The 24143-nt window shown below is 50.6% G+C and overlaps 2 protein-coding genes across 3 annotated transcripts in view; one reads left to right on the forward strand and one right to left on the reverse strand.

Annotated features, from left to right (window-relative positions):
- The window catches only part of IFT43 (intraflagellar transport 43), a 103415-nt gene extending 98919 nt beyond the window's left edge, over positions 1–4496 (reverse strand). Inside the window, exons 1-2 of the mRNA XM_055435510.2 lie at positions 4361–4496; positions 1368–1460 (exon numbers count right to left, since the gene is read on the reverse strand). Of these exons, the coding sequence (XP_055291485.1) occupies positions 1368–1460; positions 4361–4414 (147 nt within the window). The 5' untranslated portion in view covers positions 4415–4496. The remainder of the gene's footprint in view (positions 1–1367; positions 1461–4360) is intronic.
- Positions 1399–24143, forward strand: part of TGFB3 (transforming growth factor beta 3) — a 31472-nt gene continuing 8727 nt past the window's right edge. Inside the window, exons 1-4 of one of the 2 annotated variants that reach the window (XM_055435508.2) lie at positions 1399–1533; positions 9797–11006; positions 19702–19865; positions 20363–20492. In XM_055435508.2, the coding sequence (XP_055291483.1) occupies positions 10529–11006; positions 19702–19865; positions 20363–20492 (772 nt within the window). In that variant the 5' untranslated portion in view covers positions 1399–1533; positions 9797–10528. The remainder of the gene's footprint in view (positions 1534–9796; positions 11007–19701; positions 19866–20362; positions 20493–24143) is intronic. The other variant, XM_055435509.2, reaches the window with a different exon arrangement.

Here is a 24143-nt window from a genome sequence, read left to right on the forward strand (position 1 = left end):
TCCCTACTGACTTCAGACCATGAGGCCAAGGGTCGGTCGCCAGTTTTTCTGTGTTGGCATGGTTGTTATCTGGGGTCACCTGGGTGGCTCAGTGGTAAAGAATTTGCCTGCCAATGCAGGAGAGACAGGTTCAATCTCTGGGTTGAGAATATCCCTTGGAGATGGCAACCCACTTCAGTATTCTTTCCTGGGAAATACAGCGGACAGAAGAGCCTGGTGGGCTACAGTCCACGGGATTGCAAAGAATTGGACACAATCTAGCAACTAAACAACAACAAACAACTGTTATCTGAGAGGGAAACTGCTTCTCTGTACCCATATTTCTATAATCAGTGAGGAAACAGAAGATAAACTGAAAGGCCAGTGTGGAGTGCTTGAAAGCATGGCAGAGAACTTATTTCTGATGAAAGTGAAGGATATTCCTACTTATGTGATATGTAAGTCAAGTGTGTCTGTCCTGTCCCCAGCATGCTGTGTTCACGTACCTACCTGGTCCATCAGGCCTCCCAGCAGAGCTGCCCTCATCAACCCATTGTAGGCTAATGAGCTGGGCAACTGAGTAGCCATGTTGCCTGTTGTCCAGAAACTCACTCTCCAGTGGGCAAGACACATAAACAGAAAATGAGGGCCTGATATGAGTAGTTCTCCAACAGGTACTATGGCAATTGAGAAGGACGAGCCCTAAGTCAGCCTGGAGAAGTGAGGAAAAGCTGACAGTGAGAATTACCCTGAAGCCAGCTCTAGAAAAGGGCAGAAGTTTCTTCGAACAGGGCAGAGGAGGGTGAAAAGAAGTCCTGAGTAAACGGCCAAAAATAGTGCCCTGGCATCAAAAGCATTGCTCATCAACATTACCCACCCTCCGCAGAGAAGCTGGATAAATTCCCACGATTCCAGGCCACTTGGAAAAGCTTCCAAGAAAGCAAGGCCAGTACCAGTACGGGTTCCCTTCCCGCCTGAAAACTGTAGAAAGCGCAGGTCACCACTGAGAACAAAACGTTCAGTTGTGTAATTCAACTTTACGTCACCAGCATGCCTCGCTGGCTTTTATCTGGCAGGAATAAAAAACTGGATTTTGGCTGGATTTTGAAAGCTCCCAGTCCCTTGCTTCAGTTAACGTACAAAACTTCTTCACTGGGAATATAAAGCAATGCAGAGAAACTACTTTGGCATCAAAAGAAAAAAGTTACTCTTTCATTTCTTGCTAACAGGACAAAGGCTGGGGAAGGAAATTCCCAAATCAAGATAGGAGGAAGGCTGACATTAAAGAAAAAGAAAATGATAATAATATAAAAGGCCAAATCCTTGCTCATTGAGTAATCGCCAACTGTTAAGAGCTGAAAACTTTTTCAGAATTTTTTAACACCCACCTCTGCAGTCAGAGTCGAAGAGGAATTCTTGCCAATGAGATGATTTTCGGCTTGGGTGGTCTCCTGTTGAGCTCGGCGCCCCATCTTGGCCCCCTGTAAGGAGAGATGAGGGGTGCTGCTGACTCAAACGTCTCTGAGCCACTATGAGGAAGACAATTCTGCCAAGGTAAGCAAGACTGGATTTCTGATGACATGGGGTGGATGGGATTTGAGCAACTTGAATATACTTAGAAAATGCTCCAAACCCTTCAAACAAAAGTGCCCAAAGTCAGTTCTATGTGGTAGGGCAGGTAACCCATGCGTTGATCACTTAGAAAATGCTCCAAACTCTTCAAACAAAGTGCCCAAAGTCAGTTCTATATGGTAGGATAGGAAATTCATGCATTGATCACAATGTTTTCTTTTAATGGCCATAGACCTATTCTACTCAAAGAAATACAGCTAGAACTTCCTCTAGAATGGACAGGGAGCTCATGCCACTGCTCAGGCACAGTATGGTCAAGGTTCCCACGTCCCTACGTGGGATTTCAGGAGGGCCTAATTTCAAAGCTGCAGCTTAGCATGAAAATAGTTATCAAAAAGGCATTTGGTAAGGGAAGAAATTCCATGGAAACTGTAACCAGAGAAATACAGATAGCATTTCCTTTGACGTATATGCTAATTGGATTTGAACTTACAGACATTAAAGGAAAGCTCTTACAAGAATTTTTTGAGACATCAGCTTTGGAAATCAGAACACTTTAAATTCTGAGTCATCAAAGGAATCATTTGCAGGTGTTTCCCAAAGCCCTCCTAGGGTGGAGGGCTCCATCTGTGTCTCCAATACTTCCCAATATATACAAACATTATTTGGGCCGACTGGAAGGTGTTGAAATGTTTATATTTTTCTTTTTTTTTTTTTGCTCTTTAAAAAAAACAGCATTACTGTAAGCATTTTTAGATCTCATCTGATGCAGCTTCTTTTGATTCCACAATAATAGGGACAGGGACTGAGGCCATTTTACAAATGATGTAATTGAGACCCAGGAAAGCAACAAAGTGGCAGATAAACATAAGAGCAAAATCTTCTGCCTTCAAGTTCTGAAGGCTTTTTCTGTGCCCTGCTGGAATTTCAGTTTTAAGATGTTCTAAGAACTGACTGCATGAGTAAATTGAGAGAAGTTACATGAGAGCTGCATAAAAACCCTTACGCAGTGTTTACACACGGCATTCTAATCAACCGTTTAGATTTCAGGAGTGACAGAAACAATATTTTGGACAATAAGCAGCTCCTTTTCTTCCCAACGTAGACAATCCTACTCCTTCACCTGTGGCTGCCCTTTTCCATGTATGCTAACATTGGGTATCTGAATATGGCATATTACATGGAGTGATTGTGCTAAAAAAAACTTCAAGGATCTTGTCTCTACTGTTTATAGATGGTTTCTCTAGGTTATTTGTCAAGGATTTCAAGGTTTTAAACTTTTGGAAGACCCTGTATAAATCCACAGGAATGACTGGTAGAGAAACTACATTACTACGTGGTTTTTATATTTTAAACATATGGTCTCTTTATTGCCCATCTTCCTCCGCTGAAACATAAGCCCCAGGAGGGCAGGGGCTTAGTTTTATTTTTCACTGTTATATTTCTAACACCTTGGACAATCAATGCCTGATACACAGAAGGAGCTCAGTAAATATTGGGTTGAAAGAATAAATGAATAACTACACTCATTTTCTCCCGGTACTAAAAAAGTACACATATCAAGAAAGGCCTGATGACATACTATTCTTCTTGGTCAGTCAAGCAACCTGCTTCTTTCTAGAACAATTTGCTCCCATTTCTCATATTTCCTCTCTAGCAATTTGGAGGCTATCTGATAGTACTAGGGCACGTCAAGACATGTAGAGATTCCACAGCAGAAACTAAAGACTTGTGGGCCAATCTTTTAGTGACTGTGATCTTCAGTAATTTTAAAGGTAAAAAGGCTTGGTGAGGCCGTGATGGAATTAAGACACACACACACTGAACTTGGGTCTTCAATCTAGCTCAGTTATCTATATATATATACGTGCTAAGTCGCTTCAGTTGTGTCGGACTCTTTGAGACCCTTTGAGACTGTAGCCATTCAGGCTCCTCTGTCCACGGGATTCTCCAGGCAAGAATTCTGGAGTGGGTTGCCATGCCCTCCTCCAGGGGATCTTCCCGACACCGACTATAACCTTGGGTAAATCACGACCTCAGAAGCAACAGCCGCTAACCTCTTCTAATAACTCAGCTTATGCCAGTTAATGTGTTAAATGCTTCCCAGGCACATCTCATTTCATCTTCACCTCCTTGAAGGAGACATAAATCTCCACTCCAGAGATAAGGAATTCGAGGTTAACTTTCTTTAACCCCTGCAACAGCTTTACACTCCCTCTGACCTCTGGGCTCCCCAACCTCGCCCCCGGCCACGCCCTCGCTCTTTAAAACTGAGGTAACGCCCACCTCCCCTGGGGATGAGTGGAAAGAAAGGCCCTCCCTAACTCCTTTCCCTCCTTCTACGCTTAAAACAGTACGGTTTTTACATCAACTCCTGGCATGACAGGGCCAAGGGAAAAAGCTTTAGCATGAGTGCAAGTGTGACCCTCGCCAGGGTCCCTCCAGTCACTCTCAGATCTATCTGTCCATCCTTGGGAAGTTGCCAAGTTGGAGCTCCAGAGAGCGGGGAGAAGCTGGGAAATTTTCCACCGTTCTCACAGGCCGGCAGGGGCAGGATCTGCCTTCCAGTCTTTGAGGATTTTAAAGAAAGCAAACCCTAGGCCAGCAGCGGAGTTCACCGCTGCCCCGGAGGCGGGGCGAGGGAGGCCGCCTCCTCGCCGGCCTCACCCCCGCGAGGCTCAGAGCCCGCTGGCTCCTGGCGCCAGGGACAGGCTAGGCCGAAGCGGCTCAGGGAAGCCAGGACCGGCGGGGTCGCCCCTCCCCACCCGCTAATTCTCGGCCCCGCTCCCCGCCCCGAATCGGTCCTCACGGAGGTGGCCGGGCCGCGACGCCGCTCCTCGTCTAGGTCCAGCAAGTCCTCCATCGCTGCGGCTGCCTGACGTCACTTCCTGGAAACCCAGACGCTCAGTCGCGTCCCTGACGACGGCTCCGCCCTTTCACTCCAGGACTTAAAGGGTCCGCTTCATCGTTTCCTGGAGTGTATGTGTCATCCTCAAATTTAAACCAAATCTTTCCTAAACCTACCTTTTCTGACATTTGTAAGGAATCTCTACATATTGAATCCTGATGAGGGTGCTCCTGTGGGACAGTGAGAAGTTTTAGTCTTTAGAAACTGCCTACCTCTGTTCAGTTCAGTCACTCAGTTGTGTCCGACTCTTTGCGACCCCATGGACTGCACAGCACACCAGGCCTCCCTGTCCATCACCAACCCCCAGAGTTTACTCAGACTCATGTCCATTGAGTCGGTGATTCCATCCAACCATCTCATCCTCTGCCATCCCCTTCTCCTCCCACCTTCAATCATTCCCAGCATCAGGGCCTACATCTGTGTAGCTCTATTCAAATAGGTAAGTTGTAAAGTGAAAAGCACTACTATTAAGAGTGGTAATTATTCTCATCCTTTTCATGTGTATAACTCTTGTCAATGTACAGAGGAACTTCACAGTTATTAGTGCATGGAAAATGCATAACAACTTTGTAGGAGACAAGATAAGTTATACTGTCTCCATTGGATGGACACCCTGAGGGTCAGGTGCTAATAAATGGTTTATGATGAAAAGTGCATTATACCTAATTTCTGCCTTCAAGAAGTTGACAGAGCAGTTGAACCGACACATCAAATATAACTTTAAAAAGTACAAATGACCCCTCCAACCCCCATGAAGTGAGCAAAAGTAGTATTTCTATCCAACAATTGAAGACAGTGAGGTGCAGAACAGTACCTTGAGGAAAATCACCTGAGTATTAAGCAGCAGAGCCACATGCTTTTCTGGCACCAGGTCTTACTGGCGTTTTTCTCTGGTGTGTATTACTGGGTGTCATCCAGTCTCCTGGGCCAGTAGAGGAAGATGGTCCCCAAATTAACAGCCTAATGGGACTATCGAGTTGAGTCTTCATTGACTCTTCATGTAAGGTTCCCTACGTCAATAACACTGACCAATTCTTGGTACTGGGGACTCCCAGCTGGGACCCCAGAACTTGAGTTCATGGCCCTGAAAGTGAAGTGTCCCCAGCATTATCCTAGGGGTGAGGCTTTAGATGGCTTCTCAAAAGCAAGGATGTGTAAGAGGGATTACCAACCCTAAAACTGGAATGTAGGATTTCTTCAATCCCTAATAAATGATTAGGTCTAACCATTTATCCACATTTACCAGGCAGGGTTATGTGCTAGAATGCCTGTGACAACAACAGTACTGCCTGGATGTCAGAAGAGTTGAAACCTTATCCTAGCTTTGCTGATACCTACCTGTGCAGCCCGGCAGAACTTTCTCAGCTTCCTCCCTTGTAGTGACTCTTAGAAATTACCCCTAAAACCTTTTACTCATGAGTTCTGATTCTCAGTGAGAGTAATACCCTGTTAGATTTTAACCTGAATAAACACTCACTGCCAAAGATCTAAGATGGATGAAATATAGGCTCCAGTGAAGCCCTTGTTCCCTTCTTCCTTGGTGCCAGATGAGGAAGAAGGGATTAATCTTGGGATTTTCCCATTTCTTGTAATTGCTGTCAAACAGTAATCAATATGGAGGCCGCAAAGAATAAAGAGCTTTATTGAGGGGGTGGGGGGGTCTGAAAAATTGCAATTTGGGAGACACAGATTCTGGTAAAATCAAGAGTGTTCCAGGAAAGAGGAAGGAAAAGGAGATTACAAAGGCAAAGGCCATGAGGCTGTTCTCTGATGCAAGAAAAGAGATATTTGTCTTTAAGGAATCAAGAGTTGTTTTAGAGTAAGGGTCTGATGCGAAGAACCAATTCATTGGAAAAGACCCTGATGCTGGGAAAGACTGAGGGCAGGAGGAAAAAGGGCCAACAGAGGTTGAGATGGTTGGATGGCATCACCGACTCAATGGACATGAGTTTGAGCAAGCTCCAGGAGATAGTGAAGGACAGGGAAGCCTGGCGTGCTGTAGTCTATGGGGTCGCAAAGAGTCGGACAGAACTGAGCGACCAAAAAACAACTGATAAGTAGACAGGCTGTCACAAGTTATTATAAGATAGGGGTCTGATAAGTATCTTGAATTTCTGGCAGATCTTCTGGATGCCTTCATTAGGACAGCGAGTGGACAAAAGGTTAGGTTTTACCCAGGCTGCTGCTGCTGCTGCTAAGTCACTTCAGTCGTGTCCGACTCTGTGCGACCCCACTGACGGCAGCCCACCAGGCTCCCCCGTCCCTGGGATTCTCCAGGCAAGAACACTGGAGTGGGTTACCCAGGCTGAGACTCGCATAATTCATACTTCCTTAATGGCCTTCTGGTTCCATTTTAGAGAGCTCTTTTAGCAATACCGACTCCATTTCTATTTTCTTTCCATTTTTTATAGCCACACCACCACCACCAGTTTTCAAACCTTCACTCCCACTTCTTTCCCAAATTCCTGAAAGCAGAAGGTGCTCACTCTGGGCAGAAAGAAGCCCTGGAATAGCGGCTTCCAAACCTTGTCGAGCACCTGAATCACCTGTGAAGTGTGTTAAAAATACATGTGTCACAGCCCTGCCCCAGTAGACTCTGATTGGTAGAGGTGGGATCCAGAAGGATATAACTTTAATAATGTTCCCTCCCATTCTGCAAGTATTTACTTAAAGGTCTCAGTAAGGCCTTCTCTGATTTTAAATTGCAACATCCCTTCAACCTGGGCACTCTGCCTTCTCTGGTTTATTTTCCACCATGGCACTTACCTTTTATCATACCACATTATTTACATATTTTAATTTACTTATTGCCTTCCCCATGGTCCTACCTCCACTTCTAGAATGTAAAGTCCTTAAGGGAATGATTTGGTTTGTTTTGTTCACTGCTGCCTCCACAGAGCCTAGAGCAGTGCCTGGAATATAGTAGGTGTCAAAAATATTTTTCAAATGATAGCTGAATTCCAGAGGAAATAGAGCATAATATTTAAGTGCACTGGAGGAGGGCATGGCAGCCTACTCCAGTATTCTTGCCTGGAGAATCCCCATGGACAGGGGAGCCTGGTGGGCTACAGTCCACGGGGTCACAAGGAGTTGGAAACGCCTGGGCGACTAAGCACAGCACATTTAAGTGCACAGATGCTGGCAATAGACTTCCTGTGTCCCAGTCTCAGCGTTGACTCCTGCTGATTATATGACCTAAAATAATCCAAACGCAAGTTACTTTAACCTTTTTACACCTAGGATCCCTCATTTCTTATGCAAATAAAAATAATGTCTTCCCAAACCAGAGAGCCTGTGTTAAATATCAGCTCCACCACTCACAAGTAGTGAAGCCTCTTAAACAGGTCTGTGTCTCCATTTCCTCAACTTAAGCTGATCAACCACAGCCTTGGGGATGCAGAGAACGTCCTTTCCGTTAATGTCCTAGGATCCAGGGTCAGGAAGGCTGGGGCGAAGTGGGATGGGGTGGCGGGGAGCAGCACCGATTCCCTGGAAGGCGATCAATTCGGAGATTATCCCGTGTCGGGGCGGGGTGGGGTGGTGGTGGGTGAGTGGGCAGTGGGTGGAAGGAGCGCGGGCATTGTGGTTTGCCCTCCCGAAACTTTTGGTGAGAAAAGACCAGAAACTTAGGCTGAGAGAAGGAACGAAGGCGGAGGAAAAAAACCAAAAAAACCCTCCCCTCACCCATCTGGGAAATGGGCTCGGGCCAACCGCTGACTCCGCGCTGGCTGGCGCAGCTCCCCGCGGAACCTCGGCCGGGGAGGGAGGCCGCGCACATCTGGAGGACATTTCTGCGAGAGCGACGGCGGAGCGGGGCTCGGGGAAGGGAGAGGTGCCCGTGTGCGCACGTGGGGCCCGGAGAGAGAGAGAGAGGCTGTTCCCCAGGGCACCCCGTCTTGTTTCTCCTCGCCCTCTTTGGAGCCCTTCTCCCCAGGTTCCCCAACACACATCTCCCCAACCACCCCCGCAGAGCCCCTCCAACCAGCCCCGAACCACCCCGCCCCTCAGCCCTGCCCTCCAGGTCCCGCACAGCCCTCCAGCTCCTCCCCACCCCTTCCCCCCGCCAGCTCCCCCCATCCAGCCTCCCCCCATCCAGCCTCCCCTCCAGCTCCCCCCATCCAGCCTCCCCCCATCCAGCCTCCCCCCATCCAGCCTCCCCTCCAGGTTCCCCCATCCAGCCTCCCCTCCAGCTCCCCCCATCCAGCCTTCCCTCCAGCCTCCCCCCATCCAGCCTTCCCTCCAGCCTCCCCTCCAGCTCCCCCCATCCAGCCTCCCCGATCCAGCCTCCCCCCATCCAGTCCTCCCGCCATCCAGTCCTCCAGACCTTTCCAGCTCCGACCCACCAAGCCTCCGTCACTGGCGGTCTCGCCTCGCCAGAGGGCACCCTCGGTCTGCCGGAAAACACCACCCCTTTTTCAGTGCCCCTGGAGCATCTCCAAGCTTCCGGGAGCCACCCGACTCCACAGTCTTGTCAATGAAGAGTCGGGGCCAGGATAGCTGCGGGGCTGAACCCAGCTCCAATCCCGCTCCGAGGCCGGGCGTCAACCTCCCCCAGCCCAGCCCCGAGGGGTGGGCACGGCAGCCGTGCCCAGGCCCCTGCCCGGGGTCCTGCCAGGCCCGGGGACCGGGGACCGGGGACCGGGGTCGGGGGCGGGCGCGTCTAGGAGGGAGCAAGAGACCCGCCGAGGAGAGGACCGACTGACAGCTGGCGAGAGGGCGAAGGAGTTAGGGGAGAAGGAGGCGAGGGGATTCATCGGCCGTAACTTTCCAGAAAAACAGTCAACGTGTAGCCGGAGTGACTCCAAGGGGCGGGGGGTGGGGGGGAGAGAAAAAGTTCAGTTACCACGTCGATCGAGCGGGACTCGCAAAGTATTTTTCAAATGGGCTCGGCTTTTCCTGTGCCTGTTTAAAACATTAGATCGTGCAGCAAAGGAGCCTGCGTGGTGCTCGGGTCCCTCCCCCCACCCACTCCACCCTCCACCTCCCTTCGCCCCCTCCTCGCCGCTCACCACCCGCTCCCCGCCCCGGGGCCAGAAACGTCATGGGAGGGAGGTATAAAATTTCAGCAGAGAGAAATAGAGAAAGCAGTGTGTGTGCATGTGAGTGTGTGCGCGAGAGAGAGAGGGGGAGAGGAGCTGGAGCGAGAGGGAGACGCAGAGAGAAGCTGGAGGGAGAGAAAGGGAGGGAATCCGAAAGCCAAGTCCAAGGGCACGAGCAAGAGAGGCGAGAGATAGGGGAAGAAGCCTGAGAAAGAAGCAGTAACAGCTTTCCGGAGGAGGCGTGCAGTGAACTGGCTTCTATTTTATTTGTCTTTTCTTTTTTTTATTTTTTTTAAAGAGAATCAGGGAACAGAAGCAGAGGCCGAGGGAGAAGACGAGGTGCTGGTGACCTGGGCGTCCAAGTGGATTACTGGGGATGCTCTCCAGGGGCTGTTCTCCCTTTGCCTTCCAATTGCAAACATAAGCCCACATCCCAGCCAATGAAGATGAGAGGCAGCGTGAACAAAGTCATTTAGAAAGCCCCCCCAGGAAGTGTAAACAAAAGAGAAAGCATGAATGGTGTGCCTGAGAGACAAGTGTGTGTTGCGCAGCCCCCCACCTTGAGCTGGGCCCGCAGCCGTCTAGCCCTGCCTCTTCCCACCTACTCACTGGTGATTTTTATTTTTTAATAATTTTTTTTCTCTTTTCTTTTCCATCCTCTTTTCTTACCTCCTTCAGGGCAAGGCAAGGATTTTGATTTGGGGACCCAGCCGTGGTCCTTCTGCTCCTTCTTTAAAATTACCCACTTTCTCCCCATCGCCAAGCGGCGTTTGCCAATATCAGATATCCGCTCTATTTATTTTTACCTAAGGAAAAACTCCAGCTCCCTTCCCACTCCCAGCTGCCTTGCCACCCCTCCCAGCCCTCTGCTTTGCCCTCCACCTGGCCTGCTAGAAGTCAGAGCCCAGCAGAACCTGTTTAGACACATGGAGAAGAAACCCAGAGCTTCACGGCACACAGTCGGCTTCTTCGCGCTCAGGGTTGCCAGCGCTTCCTGGAAGTCCTGAAGCTCTCGCAGTGCAGTGAGTTCATGCACCTTCTTGCCAAGCCTCAGTCTTCGGGATCTAGGGAGGCCGCCTGGTTTTCCTCCCTCCTTCTGCACGACTGCCGGGGTCTCCTCCTGCCAGGCCTTGCGGCCTTTCTCCCCGGCCCCCGCCTGAAGATGCACTTGCAGAGGGCTCTGGTGGTCCTGGCCCTGCTGAACTTTGCCACGGTCAGCCTCTCCATGTCCACTTGCACCACCTTGGACTTCAACCACATCAAGAGGAAGCGGGTGGAAGCCATTAGGGGACAGATCTTGAGCAAACTCAGGCTCACCAGTCCCCCCGATCCATCCGGGTTGGCCAGTATCCCCATCCAGGTCCTGGATCTTTACAACAGCACCCGAGAGCTGCTGGAGGAGGTGCACGGGGAGAGGGGAGACGTCTGCACGCAAGCAAACACTGAGTCGGAGTATTATGCCAAAGAAATCTATAAATTCGACATGATCCAGGGGCTGGAGGAGCACAGTAAGTCCAGATTCCCCGCTGGGGGTGTCTGCTCTGGAGGGTCTGAGCTGGGGTGGGGAGCTCCACAGTTGAGGGGGGTTGCCTAGCAATGACCACAGGGCAGGGTGCCCCGGGTATGCCCTGCACCAGGGATTAGGGGACACACGAGGTGCGATGCGCAGTTGGGGCTGGGTGGGTGAGGAGGGGGAGACAGAGGCATTCTGCTCAGAGCCCGGTGCCGCTGGAAGGCCAGGAGCCCTGAAGTTGAGCGGCGTAGCGGAACTCGCATCACATCGCTGAGGGATTTTAATTTGGAGTGCCACTGTCCCATTTTTGTGCTGTGGCACGTGTGGTCAGACAGGTAACTGGAAGCGAGCAGAGCTGTAGAGGGGCAGGGCTGGGCGCTCTTCTAAGAGAACCTGCACGGTTCCAAGAGGCTGGAGACCTTGGTCTCCTCCCTGCTGGACACACCTCATGGTGACACGTCTCACGTTCCGCTTGTCCAGTTCTGGGAAAGAAGCGTATACCTGCCCCCAGTTCATGTCTTATCCGGCTTCTTGGAGCCCAAGCAAGAGGCAGCCTCTGATTGTTGAGGCCCTGCGGTCCACGCCACGCAAGAGGCCCACGTGAGCTGTGCGCCTGGGGGGAGGGGGCGCACCTATGTTCACACGGCTGCGTGCTTGACAGCGATGCGTCGCCCGGGTTTGTCCATAGACAGACTTGTGTGTGCAACATGGGCATCCTCCGGGCCCATGGACGTGGGGGAAAGCGAGGATGTGGCTCCGGACATGTAGATGGCAACTGGCAGCCCTTTTGTGTCTGCGTGTCAGGGGAAGAGAGGGTGGGAGGTGTGGCCGTGGGTGCACGGGGGACATGTGTCTGGGAGTGTGTCTTCCCAGGAGGCTCCTGTCTGTGCCGAGAAGCCGGGAGGCTTCTGGGTGAGCCGTCTGTGTGTGTGTTTGTACACGTGTGGAAGTCATGTGTGTTTACTGAACGGGGATTTAAAAAAACCTCAATACAAGAGAGAGAGATTTGGCAGATGCTGAGAAACTGACAGCCCAGGAAGGAGGAATGTGAACCCGCTCACAGGCCCAGGGGCTCTGGAGCAGCTCTGTTTGCTTTTCCTACCAGCAGGTGTCCTCCACGGCCAGGCTACCTCGGCTGAGGCTCACCTGGGAGGGGGGCCGTGTGGGGAGTGGGGGTGGGGGGGTGGGATGGAGCGGGCCAGGTGAGGTGGTCCACTGGGGCACCTAGATAGAGAGAAGGGGGGGTGGGCAGCCCAGGGGTGCACCAGCTCTGGCGGAAGGTGTGGAAGGCCTTGCTGGGAGCTTGCCCATGCCAGTCCCAGGAGCCTGTGGTTACTGGCGAGGGACTCCCACTCCGGTTTCCTGTGACTGCCTTGGGAGGTAGCTCCCGTGTGCGGCAGAGGCTGGAGAAGGAGGTGCTCCCTGCCCAGGATCCTCCAGGCTGGGCTGACTGCTGGTCTCCCAGGGCCTTGTGGTTCCCAGCAGTACCAGCAGCTGAACGCCTGGACAAACCCCCAGCGCCCTGGGCACCCACAGAGGCAGGAGATAGTGGCCAAACATGGGAGGAGGGTGGAAAGCTGAGACCTGCAGGAGAGGTGTGAGGAAAGTCCAGGGCGGGAGGGAAGGACTAGGACCTTAAGGATCCGGGTCAGGAGGAGGAGTCGCAGGGAGGAGGAATTCTGAGTCACCCGGGCCCACCCAGCCTGGAATCCCAAGCTTAGAACGAATGAGCCCGAGAGACGCAAGGGCACACAGGTGCCAGCGGACATGTATGCAAAGGCTCAGAGCACAATTAGTGGACAGCCCTGGGATCCGCCAGGACAGGGCGGCCCTGATGCTGGGCAGCGCTGGGCTGCAGCAGCAGGACCTTCCTTGAAAGTGTAGTAGGTGAGGGTGGCCCTGGGGCCACGGAGCTGTGATCAGGAGCACAGTGAGCAGGAGACTACTTGGGATATCATGGAGGATCTGGGGCCCCATGGGACCTGAGTGATGCCAGCGAGGCTTGCAGGTGCAAACAGGAAGCAGGCCCAGACTGTGCAGCTGGTGGAGGTGACACAGAGGCTGAGCAGACGCAGGCCAGGCCCGCCCTGCAGCTGGTCAGGTGCTGAGCCAGCCCCAGAGAGGCAGACGCACAACACACACTAATTATAAAGAAGGCAGTGGGCAGATGCAAACGTTTAACAGATGCTGAGAGGGAGCAGAGAGCCACCCTCTAAGGCCTGGAGTGAGGGAAGCGGGTCTAGAACTCACAAGGGTGGGCTGGGGTCTGAGTGCCAGAGCCCTGGCTGCTGGGGTGATGGGTTTCTATTTCCTTCCACATCTCATCACTCCCAGCCCCTTCTGGTACCCAATGGGACAGGCTCTCAGAGGAACGTGGCAGCAGGAGCTGGGGCAAGCAGACAGAGGTGCCTGGAGGGCAAAGTGGAAGACGGACTAATCTTCAGAGGCATAGAAAAGGCACCAAGGTGAGAGCAAAGAGGATAAGACCGTTCTCTGGCTCTGCCTGTCAGATGGGTACCTTGATTTCCCTGTTTTCCAGATGAGAAGACTGTTACATGCATCAGTTAAGTGAATTGCCCCTAAAGACCCAGGGCTGTAACCTAGACATTCTGCCTACAGAATGCATGCTGTTAAGCACTAATGCAAACTGTAAAAATACATATTGTAATGTATTTACGTTACCTACCTTTAGGCTCCAAGAGAACTTTGGTTTATAATATGAATGAATTGGGCTTCCCTGATGGCTCAGACAGTAAAGAATCTGCATGCAAGGCAGGAGACCCAGGTTCCATCCCTGGGTCGGGAAGATCCCCTGGAAAAGGAAATGGCAACCCACTGCAGTATTCTTGCCTGGGAAATCCCATGGACAGGGGAGCCTGGTGGGCTACAGTCCATGGATTACAAAGAGCTGGACATAATTGAGTGACTAACACACACACACACACACGAATGAATCACATTTTGGACCAAGCAGGTAGGCATAGGAACCTATAACCCTGGTGACAGATTGCATAGAGGGATCACTGGGTATTTTCTTTCTTAGCTCTGCCTATTTTTATGGCTGGGAGATTCATATAGCCACAGACATTCTCCTGGAAGTGTTTTCTTTATCTGCTGAAGAATCCCAAGCAGGTTAAGCAGCTACACTGTGTGGAAGTCAGCAAATCACCTCTCTGACCCTCAGTTTCCTCATCAGTAAAGTTAACCTCTAAACTCCCTTCCAGCTGAAACAATTCTATTGGGTTGGCCAAAAACTTCATTCGGGGTTTTCCAGAAGGTGTTACAGATTAACTTTTGGCCTACCCAATATATATACATCTGGGCTGATTCAGCAGATCTCTGATGGGGAGTGAAGACAAGACTCTTATATATATATGTCTTATTCCTTTATAATTCCCCAGGATTTTGCTATGGGAAGTGGGTGGAGGCTTTCTCTGACCCACGTGGTGGGACCCACACATCTTTTTCAGTTCTTCTGTCATCCTTGTTATCAAGATTTACCAGCGTAGGTGTTGTTTTAACTTCTGGCTTGTAATTATCTGTGTCTGGCAAGAGACTCTTATTTTTATCCAAGGTCTGGCGCGGAAACAACCAGCAAAACCAGAATTCACGAGCAAAGAGAGACCTTGATATTTTAGCGTTTCTTTTCTGGATGCTACTTTCAGATCATGTTCATTCTGAAAATTAAAAGATATTTCCTATTGAAAGAACCCATTTGTTCCAAGTGCCAATGCCCTCGGCACGCTAGGTCAGTGTTTCTCTAAGTGTGGTCCAGAGGTTAGGTAAATGTGAAAAATGTGGATTCCCAGGCCCCAATCCACCCTTACAGAGTCAGAGTCTCTGGGGGATGGGGGCAGTGTCATCTTGGAGAATCTGTATTTTTAACATGCTCCTTATTGATTTGTAAGTGCACTGATGCTTAAGACTCAGTGAAAGAGGGCAAAACTCTTCCTTAGAGGGGCTGCAGACACAAGTGCCTACAGAGGCCAGGCAGCTGATGCAGATGATCTGGAGGGAAAGTTGCAGCCCAGGACACGGCCTCAGAGTCACAGCGAGAACGCGCTGAAGAGGAGGCTGGTGGGAGGGGGGCCTGGAAAACCCCATGAAAAGATGGCACTGACTGCTCAGCTCCTGCAGATTTTTTAATTTGGGAATGTGGGTCCAATTCGACTAGATCTTAACTGCTTCCCAGAAGAGCAGAAAATCTGAATCTTGCCGTGAAATTTCCCAGTTTTTAACCTACCTGGGCTTGAAACATTTGTGGCTTCTAATTCAAAATTTTACAAAATGATGCATTGGCCAAACAATATTTTAATGGGTTAACATTTAAAGGGTAAATCCTTAAAGCTGTGGTTTATCAAACTTCCAGGGCATCTGAGTGCCACGGTACCCTTTGCAGAGCACTATAAACCATGGTTCTCAATCCTGACTACATCTTAGGATCATCTGGAGGTCTTTTAAAAAAAAGAAGCTCTGGACCCACCCACACTCCAAAGAGGTCATCAGAATCTCTGGACGCAGGTCCAGCCATCTTCTGTTTTTAAAACTCTCCAGGTGATTCTCAGGAACAGCTGGGGTGGAGGAACACTGCCCCACTGATGTATGTAGTCCCATCATTGGAGCCAGCAGCGGTTTTACTAGCAGAAATGATGGACACAGCAGAGGCACATCTAGGAGCCCAGGTGTCTGAAACATTAAAAAAAAAAAAGCACGGTCTAAACATGGTCAGCTGTTTCCAGGTTTTTCCATGAATACTCTGCATGAATACTCTTTGTTTATTTTTCTTTCCCTATAGCAAAAAAGGAGAAAATGGCACCCATTAATACATATACTTTGTGTGCAATGGAAAAAGTTGGTCATAATTTAATTTGTCAAGGTGGACCCCCTCATCCAGCTTTCAATAATACTAGTGTTCTGTAGAAGCAGGGCTTAATCATCAAACTGACTGGGAACTGGCTTTTGTCTGAGGCTTAGTTGGTACTCCAGGCCCATTTCATGGAATCCTGCTGTGTTTTGTTGGTGAAACCATCCCATCTCTGAGGTCCCCTCGAACTTCCAGATTCTCTGTTTCAGTAAATGAAGTCAGAAAACCTGGGTTCAAATCCACCTCTGCCACCTACTAGCTGAGTGATTTTTTTAAAAAATATTTATTTGTTTGTTGATTTTTGGCCATACTGGGGCTTCATTGCCGTGCGGGCTTTTCTCCAGTTGCCGTGAGTATGGGCTGCTCTCTCAATGTGGTGTGCGGGCTTCTTTTGTCTCAGAGCACAGGCTCTGGAGTGCATGGGTTTCAGCACGTGGGCTCAGTAGTTGCGGTTCCTGGGCTCTGAAGCACAGGTTCAGTAGTTGCGGCGCACAGGCTTTGTTGCTCTGTGGCATATGAGGTCTTTCCGAACTGGGGATCGAACCTGTGTCTGCTGCATTGGCAGGCAAATTCTTTACCACTGGGTCACCAGGGAAGCCCTAAGCTGAGTGATCTTGAAAAAATCATTTAACCTTCCTGATGCTCACGCTTCTCTTTTTAAAATGGTAAATTTTACTTATTCTCCTCAAGGATCATTAGAGGGTCAGGTGAGTTAATAGAAGTTCTATGAAATGTAAGAGAGTGTTATTACATTTTATTTATTTATACTCTGGCTCATTCCATGAAATATTTAGAGCATTGTTAGTATTCAGTGGATTTAATGGTCAAGGAGATTGTGTTTACATTTTATTTTCTCTCCCACTAATGATTGTGTCTGAGCTTTGCTTGCTAGTGTCAGTTTGTGTGTGTCACCTAATTCGTGTGTCACCCTGGCCAAGACCCCTCTGGGCATGAATTTCTTCATCTGAAGTGGGTTGTACTAGATCAGCCGTCCCCAGCCTTTTTGGCACCAGGGACCAGTTTCATGGAAGAGGATTTTTCCACGGACAGGGGGTGATGGGGGTGAGGTGGAGCTCAGAGAGTAATGCGAGTGATGGGGAGCGGCGGTAGAAACAGACGCAACTTCACTGGCTCGCCTGCCGCTCACCTCCTGCTGCGAAGCCCGGCTCCTGGTTCCCTGAGGAACTAGAGGACCCCTGACATTCCTCCTGAGTCTGTTAGAAAGCTGTAGATCCTAAGGAGTTAAAAATGGCCTTTCCCACCTCCTTGAAATCTCCCTGAAATCCCCACCGAGAGGCGTCTCTCTTGGGGAAGAGTAGCTGGTGGAAGAACTGGAGCAAACAGAGAGAGAGGTGACTCGGGGGTCCCGAAGGCCCTCTTGGCTTCTCGTCCCCCGTCCCCCGTCTCCCCACGGTCTTGTCCACACTCTGACTCACCTCACCGGCACAGGCTCTCTTCTTTCCCTTTTCCTTTTTATAGCGATGTCTACACTGCGCCGAGATATCTTTTATCCCCTCTTGCAACAGTTACTGGAGGTACTAGTCTTGTTGCTTTGCTGTTCAGTCGCTCAGTCGTGTCCGACTCTGCAACCCCATGGACTGCAGCCCGCCAGGCTTCCCTGTCCTGTACCATCTCCCGGAGTTTGCTCAAACTCATGTCCATCGAGTCGGTGATGCCATCCAACCATCTCATCCTCTGTCGTCCCCTTATCTTCCCGCCTTCAGTGTTCCCCAGCATCAGGGTCTTTTCCAATGAGGCAGCTCTTCACATCAAGTGGCCAAAGGATTGGCGTTTCAGCTTCAGCATCAGCCCTTCCAATGAATATTCAGAACTGATTTCCTTTAGGATGGACTGGTTGGATCTCCTTGCAGTCCAAGGGACTCTCAAGAGTCTTCTCCAGCACCACAGTTCAAAAGCATCAATTCTTCAGTGCTCAGCTTTCTTTATGGTCCAACGCTCACATCTGCAAGGAGCTTACCTATGTCCAGGGGAATACAGACTTTCAAACTCAAAACCTCAACTGCCATCATGATCCGTCTTTCTGGTTCTATCTGAAATGGTTTAGGGGAATCGTTGGCAGTATTCATTCTTTCAGAGCCAGTTATTAATCAGGGCTTCATTAGCTGGCATTCACACATTTGTTTTCCCAACATCTGTTCCATTAATTTTCTAAGAGCCAGTGTCAGACCCACCAGATGGCAATTTCCAGAAACACTCACTCATCCTTTCCTAAAGCTCAGTAGCGCATGTGCTTGTGTCCAGGCCTCTGATCCTCCCGCCCTGTCCATGACTTCCTAAACCACCCCTGGGGTGATTATGGGCTTGTTCCAGCCATGTTCATTATGTGTGGAATCTGGGTCTCTGAGCTTGAATTTCAAGTTCTGGCTGTTGTTACCCTTTGTGCAGAAAGTGTTTCTCTGGGGTGTTAATGCTGCTCAGACCTTGAGGTTGTAAAGAAAAGACAGGATCTTTTTGTCTCACTCTGATAGGAGTGGGAAAGAGCATGTGCTGCCTTCTGTCTGTGGACAGAGGTACAGAGCCAGCAGGGTGCAGAGGCTGGCGTAGCGTGTGCAGTCAGGAAAAGTAATCCTTAGAAGCCAATGGTGATGGACCCGCTTCACACAATGAAGAAGCATCTGGGGGTCTGCCAGGCTCTAGATATGGGCTCTTTGCCACTTCTGTGCTATCTTGTTAGAGCTAAAGTGTCACTTTCCATGACTCCCTACTGTTTATGATATAAAATCAACCCCTTGGTCTGATGTTTCAGCCTCCGCTCAGGTAGATCCCAATCGACTGTCTTGACCTTGTCTCATGGGCTCCAGCCTGGCTGCTTCGGGTCCCTCTTGCATTTTCCTCTCCTTCTTGCTTTTGCTTCCAGTATCCTTCCACATAAAATTTCTTTCCTTTGCATCCTTAGACCCTTCCCTCCTGTCAGACCCAGATCAAATAATCACCACTCCTGCGATGTGCTGTCGCTCTCTCCCTCCTCTGACCTGTTTACAGCGACTTCCGAGCGTCTCCGAAGGCCCTTACTGCTTTCTCCCTGGTCCTGTTGTTTGGTCCACGCACTAACAGCCCCGCCTCTGAATGTTAATCTCCTGAAGGCAGGGCCCCTGTCTGTCCATTTTTTAGAATGTTGTTTATCTGACTGTGTCGGGGTTTTGTTTCTGCACACAGGATCTTCATTGCTTCCTGTGGGATCTTTCGTTGTGGCACGTGGACTCTGGTTGTGGCGCGTGGGCTCAGTAGTTGCAGTTTCTCCCCAGACACCTGAGATCTCAATTCCCTGACCAGGGGTTGAATCCCTGTCCCCTGCCTTAGTAGACGGTGCATCCTTTACCACTAGCCCTCCAGGGAGTTCCCTTGTCTGTTCATTTTTGCTTCCCAGTGTTAGCCTGTGCTTGGCATGTAGCATTTGCTCAACGCATGTCTGCTGAATGAACAAAGGCGTGAATGAATCAGCTAGCTATGCAGTGATGAAACTCCGAGGGGAAACTGCTGATGCTGTTGGAGAATCTATATTTGTTAAAGGAGCAGGAGAGCAGGTTGGACAGCCTGCCAGAATGGAGATGACGAGACAAGGGCTCGGAGGGGTGCCATGTCCTGGGTGGGGCTCCGTGCCTCGCTTCTCCATCAGGCCTGTGTATGGTTCTGGGCCACCGAGAATCTTCCTCCCATTTCTTACCTGTAGGTCTGAGGCCTCAAGACTCTAGTGCGATCACAGGTGGGCCCCCAGCCCCTTGATGAGTGTCCACTGGCAGCACACTGTCCCCATGGGTGTCGCTCACGCTGTGCTTCCCCCCTCCCCCAATGCTCTGCCTCCTAGATGACCTGACCGTCTGCCCCAAAGGCATCACCTCCAAGATTTTCCGCTTCAACGTGTCCTCAGTGGAGAAAAACGAAACCAACCTGTTCCGAGCAGAATTCCGGGTCTTTCGGATGCCCAACCCCGCCTCCAAGCGCAGCGAGCAGAGGATTGAGCTCTTCCAGGTGAACCTCCTCCCAGGACAGACACCACGTGGCGGGGGGAAGTCAGTTCCTTTGCCAGATCGAGCCTGCGCTCTGCTCAGAGTGCAGCAGGCCTGGGTGTGAATCCCGCCTTCTCTGAGCCTTAGTTTCTGTACCTGTGTCTGTCATTAAGAACAGGGGTCCCTAACCTCTGGGCCACGGACCGGTACCTCCTGTCAGATCAGCGGCCGGCGGCATTAGATTAGAAATAAAGTGCACGATAAAGGTAATGCGCTTGAAACATCCCGAGACCACCCCCCTCCTTCCTGATCCGTGGAAAAGTTATCTTCCATGAAACTGGTCCCCGGTGCCAAAGAGTTTGGGGACTGCTGCTTAAGAGGATTAAGACTTAACTGAGGAGCTCGAAAGAGCATTTCAGAAGTCTTAGTTGGCTCCTGTTCCCCTCCCCGTCCTGCTGCACCATGACGCTCAGGTGCCCTGTCCTGGCCTCGGGACTTACTCCTTCCTCTGCCCCGTAGATCCTCCAGCCGGGTGAGCACATAGCCAAGCAGCGGTATATCGATGGCAAGAACCTGCCCACGCGGGGCACTGGCGAGTGGCTTTCTTTCGACGTCACAGACACTGTGCGTGAATGGCTCTTGCGGAGAGGTAGGTTGACTCAGGATGAGCATTTTGGAAGGAAGCTCTGGTCCCTTCTTTCTTCATGACACAGGGAAGGGGATGGCATTAGGGGAGACGACAGATCTGGGCTCAAAGCCCAGCTTGGCCATTAGCTTGCTCTGTGTCTATCATTCCTTCATTCAGTTGATACTGAGTAAATGCTCTGAGCCAGGCCCTTGGGGATTCAGCAGTGAACCAGACAGGCAGGGTCCCAGATCTCATGGGGCTTTTGTTCTGGTGGGAGAGACACGGTAAACAAATAAACACTGAGGAATAAGACTTTCCACCAGTGATGAGTCCCAGGAAAAACAGAAAGAGGGAGAAGTGCTGGTGCCTGGGTGGGCCCATCCGCAGATACTCCGCGCGAGTCTCTGTGAAGAAGCAGCTGGTGCACTGAGAGCTGAGGGGTGGGAAACAGCCAGTCTGAAGGTCAGGATAAAGGATGCGCTAAAGCAAAAGCAAGGAAACCCAGGTTCAGTTTGTCCTGGCAGCAGCAGACTGCCAGTGTGACTGGAGCTGGGGGGTCAGAGAGGACCAGAAGCCAAGATGTAGGACCCGCCAGGCCGTGGTCAGGCGTTAGAACTTATTCCAAGTGTGATGAGATGTCCTAGGAGGGTTACAAGCGGGGCTGGGAATGTGGGGTGAGGTGATTTGGCTTAAGATCCTCTGGTTGTCATGAGGTCAAGGGAAGAGGCCAGGGGCCACTGCAGCAACCCACATGAGAGCACTGTGGGCTTTGGTTGGGGGAGTTTGCTCTGTATTTTGGGTTTGCTCTGTACTTTGGAGGTGGAGCCAATAGGATTGACTGGGCTGATTAGGTGTGGGGTGAGAGGACGCAGGAGGAGTCTAGATGACTCTGAAGATTTGGAACTGAACACCCAGATGGTAACTCTTACTGAAATAAGGAGGCCTGGGAGGTGAGCAGGTTTGGATGTAGGTTCTATTTGGTTGATTAAGTTTGAAAGGCCTGGCAGTCAGTCATACAAGTAGGGCTGTCTAGTATGCATGTCGACTTCCCATGGTCCAAATCTCGCCTCTCTGCTTCCTCACCTTCCCTGCATGCCTCGCAGAGCCATTTTAAAGATCCATTGTTTTTAAGAGAACCGCCAAGTTTTCGGCTCATTATGTGAGTGCTGTGTGTGGTCACTCAGTTGTGTCGACTCTGCGACCCCATGGGCTGTAGCCCTCCAGGCTCCTCTGTCCAGGGAGTTTTCTGGGCAAGAATACTGGAATGGGTTGTCATTTCGTACTCCAGGGGATCTTCTTGAATCAGCAGTTGACCCCTCTTGTGCCTCCTGCATTGGCAGGTGGATTCTTTACCACTGTGCCACCTGGGAAGCCCGTTATGGGAGAGTAAGCTTCTATTAGGTCAGATGAGGAAACGGAAGCCCAGAGAAGTTAAGTGGCTTGACCAGAGTCATTGAGCCTGGGTTAGAACTTGCATTTCATGACTGACAGTCTTGGGGACTCAGGGCATCACACTCCACTATTTCTCCTCTTCTTTACTTGGTGGTACTTCCTGGTCTGGTGCTCAGTGGGGTGAGGGTACCTAAGGCAGTCCTGTCTGTTCCTTGTACCCGTCTTGTGAAGAATTTTCTACCTTCATCAGCTGCCGTGGATCCAGTCGACCCACATATGGATACCCAGAGTCCCTGGGACAGGTGGGTCCTTCCTTGTCCTCCTTGATGGTTTAGGGCAGAGATCACAAACATGTTGGCCTACATATTGATTGCAATTTAACTAGCAGTTAATAGTTTTAATTAATGTCCGGAGATTTCACATAAAACCTAGACATTCAACTTTTCTTGACAAATGAGTAACGATCCGTCAGAGACGAATAGGACTACCTCTTGAAGGTGGGGCATGTGGTCTTCATGTCAGCCCAGGCGCCACCATTCCCCCGTGTTCCCCACGAGTGAGGCTGATAGTTCCAATTCAGCGTGATGCACTGGCTCACTTTGCTCACATAACCTGCTGGGCTCTCGGCATCTGAGTGTGCAGGATCCCATCTGAGGGGCATAACCTGGCGACTGAGCTGACAGATGGTGGGCTGGAGGTCCTGCCCCAGCTCCAAGGGTACCAGGAACTCCATCGAATCTCCGCAACTGCACACGAAAGGAGGAAACCTCGGAGAACCCAGGCACATCAGCTGACAGCAGCACCGTGGGAAATCTGACTCAGCCAGCAGTCTGCCTAGAACCAACATGGCTACAGAGAATAGAGGCTGGGGAAATTCATCTCTTAGCTTCCCTGTCTGATTCTGATCAGCTCCACCTGGATTTCTTTGAAGCCCTGGGCACTTAGAGTTCTTATTTTCACAGCTGCAGAACTCAATGAGAAGTTTGCATTGAGAATGATTTCCATCCTCCTTGAGACATCAAAAAGGATAATTTCGTAATAAAACCTATGGGTGTCCCACCCACCATCCACACCGCTGCCAATTCTGAGTTTAGTTCTTCCCTGGAACCTTCCGTTCCTGCTTCGGCAGATGCTGCCCACCCCGTGTTTGGGGGAGTCAGACACAGACCTTTACTCTGCAGAGTTCCTGAGTCTCTTGAGGGTTCTTGGCCCCAAACAAAGTGGTAAATGGACTGCAAATGGAGGAGTCGGCGGTGTGGACTGTGAGGAAACTGAGTCACATGTCCAGTCTTGTATTAATGTTCAGCAAACATCGAAGAGCCTGCTCTGCACCAGTTCCCTTCTGGGCTAAGAGCCAGCTGGAGCCCTCTCCAGGGTTGGGGGCCCAGTCCTCACACTCTTGTGCAATTGGTCCAGCACGTTGGCTTCTCTGTGTGCAGAGCCACGCCTCCCCGAGCAGGCCGGGTGGGGAGCACGCCCAGCGCCTCGGCCCAGGACAGGGGGAACACTGGGAAAACACAACTGTTTTGTATCTCAGTGACTGGGTGGGCATCTTCCTTGGTGGTCCCTGCTGGGCCCTCTTTGTTCCTCTTTGTCTCAAACAGTCAGAAGTGTGGCTCTGATGTCAGGCTGCCTGTGTTTGAATCTTGCTTCTACCACCTCCTGGATACCTCCATCAAGCCATTTAATTTTCCCTGAGCCTCAGTGTCCTCATGTGGATATGGGAGGGGAGGAATAAGAGTCCCTGCTCTGAAGGATTAGTGTGGAGATTTCATACATGAGTTAAGGCATGCAGAGTCTTAGAGTGTGTGTGCAGCAACGCTCAACAAACGTTGGTGACTGTCCCCATCATTCTCTGAGCCTTCTACCTAGACAGAGCCTGTTAGCTCCAGGCACCATCTCACGTTCGCCACCTGCACCCTAACCCTAACCCTAACTCTCCCCAACACGTCTGCATCTCAGCCTTCTAACTCACAGACCCATGGGACTTTCAGTCTCTCCTGGACTGAAAATTCTTCTGGGTAACAGAAGTGTACTATGTTTTATGTAGTTTTACGTTTTTATGTTTTATGTAGCCCGTTTCAGCTCCTCCAGCTCCTCCTACCTGCCTTAAACCAGAAAGAGTACACACCTTATGCTTCCCTCTCTGTTCACTTCTAGTTCTCCATCTGGGGCTCAGCATCCTTATTGGCTCCTCCCCTCCCTACCAGAGCTCACCTGGAACAGAAAGCTCAGCAGGTGTCTGTGTCCCAGACGCTGCCATGACTGGGGTGGGATAGA

Source organism: Moschus berezovskii, chromosome 9, assembly GCF_049115385.1.
Source record: "Moschus berezovskii isolate FMDL1 chromosome 9, NW_MosBer_1.0, whole genome shotgun sequence".
Classification (NCBI taxonomy): domain Eukaryota; kingdom Metazoa; phylum Chordata; class Mammalia; order Artiodactyla; family Moschidae; genus Moschus; species Moschus berezovskii.